Source organism: Leopardus geoffroyi, chromosome B2 (genome assembly GCF_018350155.1).
Source record: "Leopardus geoffroyi isolate Oge1 chromosome B2, O.geoffroyi_Oge1_pat1.0, whole genome shotgun sequence".
In the NCBI taxonomy this organism is placed as follows: Eukaryota; Metazoa; Chordata; class Mammalia; order Carnivora; family Felidae; genus Leopardus; species Leopardus geoffroyi.
This window is the reverse complement of record NC_059332.1, coordinates 87,444,797-87,456,955: the sequence shown is the minus strand read 5'-3', so window position 1 is coordinate 87,456,955 and position 12,159 is coordinate 87,444,797. Positions and strand designations below refer to the sequence as shown.

Below are 12,159 nucleotides of genomic sequence, written 5' to 3'. Positions count from 1 at the left end.
AGTGGGTAATGATGTCAGTATTTAACAATGAACGTCAAAGCTTCTGTATCTCTTTTGAATGTAAATAATTCTGATCCTCTGAGCCACTCCATGGCTAACTTTAGATCCTGTCCCCTAGAATGCCCAGAACAGGAAATCTCTATCGCCTCCATGGCCACTCCATTGGACACTCAACTGGCCCAATAAGGATTCTCATAGAAATAGTCTGGGATGCAGGATATGAGCCACAGACTCATGTCTTCTGGAAAGAGAGTAGCATTTATCAATTCCAATAAATTATTTTTTTCTTCTTTTCTCTCAAACCCCATATTTAGACCATCACTATCAATTTCTGCTACATAAATTTCTAAATCTTCAATATGTTGTGTATAAAATAAAGATATAATGATTCATCACTTTGTTCATTCTATCCAATCTCTAACAGCCTGCAGATTTCCCACCACACAGTCTATGTAGCTGCAGCAAATACAGTGGTGCTCCAGGTTCTCTTTCAAAGTGATTTAATTCCCTGGATTGGAGTTTATTTTAAGCTTATTTATTCATTTTGAGAGAGACAGAGAGAGCATGACCGGGGGAGGGGCAGAGAGAGATGGAGAGAGAGAATCCCAAGCAGGCTCCACGCTCAGTACAGAACCTGATGCAGGGCTCAATCTCACAACTCTGAGATCATGACCTGAGCCCAAATCAAGAGTCAGATTTTCAACTGACTGAGCCACCCAGGTGCCTTCCTTGACTGGGTTTCAAACTGATCCTCCCTTATGGGCCTTCTCTTTATGCTTTAAATGGCATCACCTGTGCTTGAAGGCATGCAGGACTGCAAGGTGGTTCCCTACCTCTGTCAGAATGCTCTATTCACTTTTCATCAAACAAACCATCTAGAGCCCCAATTTTCCAGGCTCTGATAAAGAAAGACCCTCAGCAACACTTTCCTGCCCCGCCTCTATGGGAGTCATTTTTGCAACTTCCCACAAAGCCATACAACAGGTGAAAATGAAAATTGGTAATTTCTTAGGAAATGTATACTGCTGGATTGATCATTATAGACTAATATAATCTCTTTGGCTTAGGAGAAGACATATCATGTACTTTGAGTTTCTGTTTTGTTACAGATTTGGTATATTTTGAAAGAATACAATGAGTCGAACCTATGTTGAACCTATACCATGAAGCGAGTCAATCACTTACCTTCTGTGAGCTTCTGTTTCCTCCCTTGTTAAAATTTGGGTCATATTTGCCTTGTCAACCTTAACAGACTGATGAGAGACTCAAATGAGATTATGTACATAAAAGCCATTTTAAAATGTAAAGCTCTCCAGGATTGTAAAGAGTTATTATTGTTGCTATTATTGTTGATGAACTTCTGGGCCTAGCCTCAGGGTTTCTACCTCATATATAGTTTATAGTTGGGTTTTATTTTTAAATCCCTGATAACCCAGGTAGCAGCAACATTACTGCAGGCCACCAATGCATAAGCAATATTCTCCAGCCATCTTTTTCCTTCTCACAGCAGCAACAACAAAGTATCCGTCTGGAAACAACATGAATCACAGTGAAAATTAGACGCAGGGAACATAAATATGTCATATCTCATAAATCACCTTGTTGTTCTGTTGTGCTCATTTAAAAAAAAAAAAAAGAGGAAAAAAACGATTAACTCATGGGAACAGCGACACACGAATACAAGTTAGGTCTCCTGTAATTTCTGATAATCACTGCCCCTCACAGCTACTCGACAACGCACGACTCTAGTGCCAAGGATTAGCTGAAGCAAAGTCCCTCTGAAATGAATGTGTCGTGCATCTTGCAAAGGCACACGGCCCAGACAAACAAGAGCAAGGCCACCAGTCAAGCTCCTCTGGGATGCATCCTCACAGAGGAATTAGCGGCACATACATCAGGATGAATGACTAAATACACACTCTGGCAGCTTCGAGCACCAAGCCCTGAAATAGCAGCGTTGCTCAGTGTTCAGCTGGGGGCCCTCAGAGGATAAAACGTCCACCGGGCACAGCACTATTTGGGATGCGAAGGAGCCACAGTTTATTCTCCTCACTAACACCTATGAGAGGGAAGTAGAGACATCCTCATTATATTTGTGGAAAACACTATATGTGACTGGGAAGGAATGCCAGATGTTTTGGGAAGCAAATCGAGAAACAGTACACATTTAGTGAGGTTAAGGAATGGGAAGTGAAAAAATAAAACGAGATACCATGAAAATGCCCAGAAACTACCTATCTGGAAAAAAAAAATAGTAATGACATGCATGTAAGAAACTGAATTGAGGAAGGGTGTAAATATAATGAAATACTGCAGTTTTGTTTGGGGATAAAAGTTTTCAGGCCACAGCATCTTATTCCATTTCTAGTAGCCAAGGTCCAAGCATTAAAAATGATAATCTTATTCACAGAATTTTCTGATTAAATTACCACCCACAGTCTGATTTCTTTGAGGCTTGGACTATACCACATGGACTGACAAAGGTTTGCAAAGCTGTTTAGCAGGTATGTACAATGAACACTAGTTAACAATGAATAAAGCACTGAAGAAAAGGCAAAGGGACACTACGTTGTGTTGAAATGTCCAAACAAAATCATTTCATTTTTCAATGTACCCAGAACATGTCAACATGCCCCAAATTAGCAAAGAAATCATCAAACTAGTGGGCACAGGTCATTCCCCACTGGAAGGGAATCAGGCATGGTAGCAGGCAAAGAGTAGCAGGTGGAAAGCTCCCCATCAGACTCTAAGGTCCATGAAAGCAGGGCCACGTTGGTCTCTTCCACCACCACTGCCCAGAACCCACGATGTAGCAGGCAAAAGTAGTACTCAGTAGCGCATGGTCAGGCAGGGTAAGCACTCAATAACTATTTGAAATAAATGAAGGAAAGAATGAAGTGCATGCCACAGAGCACAGAGTCAGAATTGACAACATGACACAGACAAGGAGGCAGGTAGGCTTGGCCATTATCCTTGCAGTCTGTGGGCAGCACAACAAAAAACAGGAATCCTCAAGCCCTTCCAAATTTCTTTAAAATCACAGGATGAATTTGGTGCACCTCTGTGTCATTCACTCCCAAATATATTTGAGCTTCTATTTATGAATTTTTTTTAATTTCTTTTAGTGTTTATTTATTTTTGAGACAGAGACAGAGTGTGAGCAGAGGAGGGGCAGAGAGGGAGGCACAGAATCTGAAGCAGGCTCCAGGCTCTGAGCCGTCAGCACAGAGCCCGACGCGGGGCTCAAACTCACGAACCGTGAGATCATGACCTGAGCTGAAGTCGGACGTTTAATTGACTGAGCTACCCAGGCGTCCCTACTTATTTTTTTATTTAAAAAAAATTTTTTTAAATATTAAATCTATCATCAAATTGGTTTCCATACAACACCCAGTGCTCATCCCAAAAGGTGCCCTCCTCAATGCCCACCACCCACCTCCCCTCCCTCCCACCCCCCATCAACCCTGTTTGTTCTCAGTTTTTAAGAGTCTCTTATGTTTTGGCTCCCTCCCTCTCTAACCTTTTTTCTTTCCTTCCTCTCCGCCCCCCCACCATGGGTTTCTGTTAAGTTTCTCAGGATCCACATAAGAGTGAAACCATATGGTATCTGTCTTTCTCTCTCTGAGTTATGTCACTTAGCACAACACTCTCCAGTTCCATCCACGTGGCTACAAAAGGCCATATTTCATTCTTTCTCATTGCCATGTAGTATTCCATTGTGTATATAAGCCACAATTTCTTTATCCATTCATCAGTTGATGGACATTTAGGCTCTTTCCATAATTTGGCTGTTGTTGAAAGTGCTGCTATGAACATTGGGGTACAAGTGCCCCTATGCATCAGCACTCCTGTATCCATTGGGTAAATTCCTAGCAGTGCTATTGCTGGGTCATAGGGTAGATCTATTTTTAATTTTCTGAGGAACCTCCACACTGTTTTCCAGAGCAGCTGCACCAGTTTGCATTCCCACCAACAGTGCAAGAGGGTTCCCATTTCTCCACATCCTCGCCAGCATCTATAGTCTCCTGATTCGTTCATTTTAGCCACTCTGACTGGCGTGAGGTGGTATCTCAGTGTGGTTTTGATTTGTATTTCCCTGATGAGGAGCGATGTTGAGCATCTTTTCATGTCAGACACCCCTACTATGAATTTAGAAGCTGTGGACCAAGGTAGGAAGAGTCCAAGAATTAGAAGACATGAATTTGACTTCTAGCCTTGTTACCTCAGGTTTTTCCATTTGTACCCCAGGACGGCAAAGCAATGATACGTGCAGAAGCATTCTTGAGCTGTGATATGACATTCAAATATGAAGCATTATGATAGTATTGTTTAACATATAGTAATGTTTGAAGTCCTTGCTTCTCCCTGGCCAGAAGTACATTTGGGTCAATTTATTTTATAAGAGGTAAAAGATGAAAGCTGTGTACATCACTAGTGTCTTCTATTTTCTAATCATAAAGGGACAGTTGCTTTTTGTTTGGGCTCACCTTCTGGGACTCCTTTTAAATCAAACTGTAAGTGGCTGGTTTTGTGGTGTAGAGAAAAGCCCAGGAGGGGCTTGCCAAAAAAAAAAAAAAAAAAACCACCACAAAACACTGCATCTGAGGTTGTTGACTAGTCTAAACACGTGACTCATGTCCCTAGAGACATAAAGTAAATGTGTTATTAACAGTATGACTTATGGAAGCAAATTTCCAACAAAAGTACAACAAAAAAATGCAGTTTTAAAAGGCCAAGCTCATTTTGTATACCAATTTTCCTAGAATAAATCCAGCCTCATGTAGGAATAGTAGTAGGATGCGTTCTTATCCATTCAATACATTTTAACATGAAAACTGTACACTATTGTTTTTATTTATTATCTATAGAGAGCAAAAGACCAGTGTTTAAGGCAAACACAACAGGCATAGCCTCAGCCTCTGGGGAGACACAAAGACAAATGTAAACATGATTACCCCTAACCCCAAACCAGGTGACTCAGTCCCTCTTGCCATACTAAAGTGGAACGTGACCAGGATAAAGGAGACTGTCCTTGTAAGTTCTAATCCTGTTTGATGTCAGTAATGTAACCACTGAGTTGTTTCGTCAAAATACAAAAAGGAGGTGCCCGCTACCCAAGGTTAATAAAGAATAGAGCATTTATATATGTCCTGTCCTTATAAAATAGTGAGTCTTCTTCATAAAAGTAGGAATCAGTTAATAAATTAATAACTGAAGGAAAATCAAAGTTCTCCACATTTAGAGATGAAACTAAACTAAATCTCTCTAACCCAATAATTGAATATTTCTAGAAAGCTTTTTACCCCAGGATCTACATATATGTATACACACACACATATATGTATGTATATATATATATACATATATACATACATATATGTATGTATATATTTATATTTACATTTATATATACATTTATTTATATTTATATATACATACATATATGTATGTATATGTATGTGTATATATATATTGAGAAAGAGAGAGAGAGGGAGAGAGAACGAGCAGGGGAGGAGCAGAGAGAATGGAAGAGAGAAAATCCCAAGCAGGCTCCATGCTGTCAATGCAAAGCCTGATTTGAGGCTTGATCTCACGAACCGTGGGATCATGACCTGAGCCAAAATCAAGAGTCAGATACTTAACCGACTGAGCTACCCAGACACCCCATGCCAGGACCTACTTCTAACACTGCACCTAGCATGTAATAGGTGCTCAAGAAATATTCATTTTTATTTTCACAAACTATCTTTATCATTTTAAAATATACTTCCTGTTTCTGCTACTTCAGAGATGAAATAATAATCCAGAGAGCTGAAATAATGGTTTAAAATCATAAAGATCCCTTCCATTTAGGGTGAGGCGTGGGGGAGGAAAACCGAGTTAGCAAACCTGTGCTCTGCCTAACACTCCATGCTTTTAGGCACTTCATAGGTGCTCAATAAATACTGATAGACAGAGGACCATAGCTTTTCCATGTGCTAGCAAATGTAAGAATTTATAGCATATTCAGGCTTTTTTCTGTAAACTGTACTCCCATGGAAAGTAATCTCTAAGCCCTCATTCTGGTAAAAGATAACCTGGGGTAGAAAAGGCAGAGAAGGCATTTTCCTCAGAAGAAAATGGATTAGCCAGAACTTCCTATGAAAATGAAAACAGACCCAATACATGGGAGTGGTATGGAATTTTTTCATTATTTCACTAGAGTTTTATAGCAGGACCCCGGGCTCAGCAGTCTGAAACTGAATGTTGAATATAACAGGAAAAATTTAACAAGACCCTACTGAAACAAAGTCCTGTGTTAGAGCTAAAACCCAAAAGCCAAACAAAATTGGTGGAGATTTGCCAGGTCACAAATGCGCATGACCTCACGCCCCACGCTTCCTCTCAGCTGATTTGCTCATTTTTAGTCTCCTGTTTCTTTGAGCCCCATAACCAACTTGGTGTCTTTCATCTGGAACCTAGAAATCACTGGCCTTGAAACATAAGACCAAATTGTTAAGCTGAATTCAACTGAAAATTTTTTTAAAGCATTTTTCTGAGGGGACTTCTTTGCGTGTGCATATGGTTCAAGTCTCTATGTTAACCTATGAATATAAAGAGAAGTTACGTAACAGGGCAAGTAGTTTTCAGCCATGGAAGGGAGGAAAAAAATGTCTATGGGGGATGAAGAAGCCCTCTGTGAGAAAAGAGACTTAAAGTTTAAAAAGGTCAGATTGAAAAAAAAAAAAAAGGGCAGATAGAAGGCATAATTTTACAGGTTTCCGGATCCACAGAATGGTTATTACAGCCTGCAGCACATTTTATCAGGAAAGGAAGTAGATAAGGACACCAGGAGAAAGTAAAAAAAGAGTTTGTTCAGTGAGGATAATTTGAAGGTTCTTATGACGTCTTCAGAGACAGACGGCGTGAAGTCTGGTGAATAATGAAAATCAGACCTTTCGCCAAAAAGGGGAATGTCCCAGATTACATTATTGGTTGATAGTGGAAGAACCACATGTGTAAACATGTGTGTGTGTGTGTGTGTGTGTGCGTGTGTGTGTGTGTGTGCGTGTGTGTGTGTGTGTTTACTGGGCTCTCACAGAAGTTACTAGTTGCACATATTAATCAAAGAGCACTACCCCTCCATCCCCTTTTCTATTACCTGTCCTACTTTGTGTCAATTTCCTTCCTCCTCCCCCACACCCGTTGCTTCACTGTTCTTCTTTAAGACATGGGATGGGGATTTGTCAAAGTCAATGAGCACTTTATTACAGTGAGAACGTTCCGTAATGAACAATTCAGCAATTTAATGAGATTCTGTAGATCTGTCTCCAGCCTGTCCATCAAGATTCACTTCTATAAAGCACCCTGACACTAATCCTCTGGCATACCCAATCTTCACCCTGGGCTGAATATTAGATTCTTCCATGGTATATTGCATTACTAGTATAACCTCAGCAAAAATGATGAACTTAACTATACTTGAGGCAATATAGCTGGTCTGATTTAATTTTTCTCTATTGAGTTGAGTATGAGGGAATTACTTATTTACTAAGATAAAGCAAAAACAGTTTCTTATTGCCTGCCGAACACCTAAACTGATCATATTTATGTGAGACTTTTAATTCTTTCTTGAGGACCAGGTAGAAAAGATATTGCCTGCAGCACAAAGCAGTTTTTAAAATTCTATGTGATAATATTAGTAAACTTTAGAGAGGCAATTATGATAACTCTTAAGTGGACAGTATGGAATTTTTTCGGATACTCAGACATCTGCACATTACCACTCTGGCATTCCCTTTGACCATGCCACAGAAAGAGAAAGAAGCCACAAGGATGATTGGCTCAGATCTCAATTCAGTTAGAAATAATTAAATGCAGAATTCATTCCAAGTCTTTCTTTTTCCCTTTGGGAAGTGAAGAAAAATTTGGCAACCCCCCACTTTGAATTGACCAGAAAATTTTGATGATTTGTGTTTGTGGGCAGAGAACCACAGGTATTAAAATTCATACCAAAAACTCATCCTCACCAACTTTTGACCTCTACCTGAACAAACATTATCAGAAATACCTAAGAAGGAGAAAAAAAAATGGCTTATGTGTTTTCCTCATATTTTCTTTGTCAAGACAGCATAGAATACTGGAAGGATGAAGGCAGGTGTCTGCAGACTTGGGTTTGTAGGCTGGCTCCTTTCTGCAACCCTGAGCAAGGCACTGAATCCCTTTTTTGCTCATCTGGAAGATGGGGTGATAACAACTGTCCTTCAAGCCTGTTGTGATGATAAGTCATTGAGTTTATAAAGAGTCTGGGTCCTGGGAGGCCCTCAGTACACCACAGCTCTTATTATCCTCACTGGTGGGGCAAGAGTAGAAAAGAAGTTGCTGATTAATGTAATACAAAGAAAGAAATAAGGGAGAAATACATCAGCAAAATTATTAGTCAGTTGAGTCAGATGCTGGATAATTAACAGATACCTCTGACTCTGTTTTGGCGAGAGTTAGAGTTCTCCCTGAATGTCATTTGCTAAGATACCAGGAATTTACTATGCTGTCAGCTAACAGAAGACTTCATATTTTCCCTCGTATTCTGTATGTAAATTGCTTTCAAGTCATCATGAAATCTTGAAGGTATGCTGCCCCATAAGTAGCTACATAGCTAGCCAGTGTTCAGAGAGTGAGGTAGACAATGTTAAACAAAGGGGATAAGATGGGCTCTGTTTCCCAAAGACACCATGTGAATTCTCAAGTAAAGTCAGTGGGGATGAGTAGAAAAGGATTTAAATTGAATAATCAGTTTGAAAATACAAAACCTCCTCCCATCCTCTAGACATAGGATATTCGAAAAGAATGCTACATCAGGTGGAAAGGCAGGGCTTAGGAAAATAGCAATGAATGCAGAATGAACTAAGGAGGGAGGTTTTTCCACTGCAGTGCAAGAGCTTCATTTCATTTAAGGTCCCAGCTGCTCTCTGCTGCAACAGAGAAATGCTTCTGAATTGTTTACAGGAAAGCCCAGCATCTATTCTGATTTCATTGGTCTTAAATGCGTATAAATAGCACTTGACAATCCATTTTCTCACACTCAGTTTGAGAAACTATTTTTATCAAGAGAAAAAAATTCTTGACTCTTTCTGATGTGACTCCCCCTTAGGGTTTTGGGAACCCCCAGCAAGGGTCTGAGGAACCATACCTATGATTTCCTGAGTTAAGATGAGCAGAGGCTGAGGCCTTGTAGCCTCAAGGGTTGGTGTTTTCCAATCATTTGCCTACCATGACTGCTAAGACTTTGGCTCTGAGGAGAACCAAACCAGACAAAACAGTTATCATTATTCCTCAACTGCTCAACTTTGAGCCATCCCATGCCTTCTCCTTGCCAAAAGAAGGCCCATGCAGAGTGCCCTTACCTGCCAGATCTGCTCTTCACTCAGGGAGGTCAGGCGGTCACTCTTCAGAACCTCCTGGAGCAGACAATAAGGAAGCGTTAGAACGTCTTCTGGGCGACTCTTCAGGAGCTCAGAGAGATGTTTCACTAAGAAATCGATCACTGCCTTCTCCAGCAAAGTGAGGTTAAAGAGGTCAGCAAGTCTGTACAGATCCAAGTAATTAAAGCTATTTAATTCCTGGGTGCCAAAAAAAATAAAAATAAAATAAAATAAAAATGGGGGGAAAAAAAGAGCTCTTAGAAATTAATCCAAGAAAGAGCAGGCAAGAAATTCAGACTGACTCACTAAGGTTTGCATGACAGGCGTGGGGGAAATGGGACTCCACTGATAATGTAAAAAACAAAAAAAATTCCCTTAATTATAAGACTCTGGCAGAGAACTGCTGTTCTAGAATTCACCCTTTCTCCTGACTTTGTCCCTCTTTTAAAACCCATATACTTAAAGATACCTTAATAAAGGGGTTGAAAGGAGTTCCTGGTTTCACTGACTGAAATGTTAACTTTGCAACTTTTTAAAACCATTTTACCAATGAAGAACAGTGATTTTTCTACCCTTACCATAGTTTATAGCTTTTAGGCAATAAGTTTGTTCTACTAAAAAAACTGTGAGTGCAGGTAAAATGGTAGTTGTGATTAGATGACACAAACTATATTAAGACAGACTTGACTCTACTCTCCCCCAAACCTCAAATTCAGTACATCCTTAAAACTACCCATCTTAAAAAAGAAATAAAACAAAACAACCCATCTTGACTTAATGAAATTAAAACACATATTTTTACATGTAAGGTCTCAGGAAATGAAGGAATCTCACAGAAAATATTCTTGTCCTGAATAATTCTATTAAACCTACCTAAGATGAACAACTTATAAGTGTTCTTCATTTTTTGTTAGCCTCAAAAATTCAGACAGCCAGTGACAATCTTTCCTTCTTTTTCAAAGAGCTTCTGTAGCCATGCTCATTCTGGAAGGATTTTCCCTGTCTCTACTGGTTCTCAAGCTTGTATCCAGGGCCCTAAAATAGTGCCCCCAGAGAGACAGGACTCCTGTGCAAACTTTCTTTAACTCTGCAAGAATCACAGTGGGTACACGGGCTTGTCGATAGAAACCTTACCTATTTCAAGTAGAATGAACATTCTGTTTCCCTCCCCCCCATTATTAACTTTAAATTTTTAATATGGGAGCAATATTTTCCAATAGCTTAAGGAATGTAAAATACCATCAGATAGCTATTTCACTCCACTAATCTACTTAAGTAACTTTCAACATATTTTCCCCTTTTCTAGTTATCTAAGAATATTAAGAACTCTTTCTAAAATATCTACATTCTATTTCTATCATATCTGAAAGCTGAAAGGAATATGTTCTAAATTTGTGCTGCCCAACATGGTAGCCACTAGCCCCAAGTGGCTACTAAGCACTTAAAACATGGCTAGTCTGATTTGAAGGTGCAACAAGTGTTAAAGATATACCAAATGCCAGGAATAAGAAAAACAGAACGTAAAATATCTCATTAATAATTTTAAATTGATTATATGTTAAAATGATGTTGTTTTAGATAAAGTAGGTTAAATGTTAATTTCATTAATTTCATAGGTTTCTTTTTATTAAATTATTTCATCTGTTAGTAATTAATTAATTAATTTCATCTGTTTTAGCCTCCTTTAAATGCAGCTACTAGACTATTTAGAATGACAGATGTGGTTCCCATTATATTTCTATAGCACAGTGCTGTTCTACATAATAAAATGTTAATAAAGAAATTGTGAAACAGCTCTTTCAGTAACAGCTGCATCATCACCACAGCTACTTGACTTTTTTTCCCCCTACTTTAGATTATATTTCTTTGGGTGGGAGATGACACTTTAATTATATCCTAACAGGGAGTCAAGCTAACTAACTTCAGGAATCAGCATAAGATTCTGGCTCTTAATAGCTCTATTTGCCAAAACAATTGAAAAGGAATAAATGCTTCTCTTTAAAATAAAGTTTACTATAGATGATCACTAAAATCCACAGCAACTCAAATATCTGAGTCCACTCACAGCCATTCAGTCAAAATACCCTGGCTTCCCATTCAGAAGATTTTATCAAAGTGATATTGAAGATTTTGACTCTCACACCAATCATTTCAAATAATGTTTAAACTTGTTCCCCAAATCTTACTTCTTAGGATTGGTAAATTTTACTCTGGAAGGAAAGAATGTGTAACCCTTGTTTCCATAAAGGACTTTAGTACCAACTCCTTAGGGATCAATGTTGTTTCTGGTCGCTACATCTATGAAGCAAGTCTAACTGCTCAGTGTCCTAAATACGACCTCAGTGTCCTAGTAAACCACTCTGCAGTCCCCCAAAGGAATGACAGACAAAGTCCGGGTGATGTCAGTGCTTTTCAAGTACCCCAGACACATGCCCAAGGCATGGCTCAAGGTTCTGAGGCAGCACCCAGCAGCACCGCACAGACAGACTAGCATGCATAGGAGTAGACACAGCTAAACTCAGCAAAGTTACAGGTGGACAGGCAGAGCCCAGCAAAAAATGTTTTCTCCCACTTGTTCTCCTGCCCAAACGGTTTATACAACTACAAGTTTGGGAGTGGATTATGCAGCAGCAATGAAATATTCTTTATTAAGCATCTTTGTATCTTTGTAAAGAGATACTGGGTTTCTTCTGATTAGATGCCTGCAGCTTAAAAGCAGACCAATTCAAAACCACAAAGAACTGGAGAATTAATTTAA

The 12,159-nt window shown here is 39.3% G+C and overlaps 1 protein-coding gene across 15 annotated transcripts in view; it reads right to left on the bottom strand.

The window, feature by feature from the left end:
- The window catches only part of KLHL32 (kelch like family member 32), a 242,419-nt gene that overhangs the window by 81,299 nt on the left and 148,961 nt on the right, over positions 1-12,159 (bottom strand). For 11 of the 15 annotated variants that reach the window (XM_045499093.1, XM_045499092.1, XM_045499094.1 and 8 more), the window contains one exon: positions 9,384-9,599. The exons of 1 other annotated variant lie outside the window; for it this stretch is intronic. In XM_045499093.1, coding sequence (XP_045355049.1) covers positions 9,384-9,599 — 216 coding nt within the window. Of the gene's footprint in view, positions 1-9,383; positions 9,600-12,159 lie in introns of those variants that run through there. 3 more of the 15 variants (XM_045499087.1, XM_045499091.1, XM_045499097.1) reach the window with 2 other exon arrangements.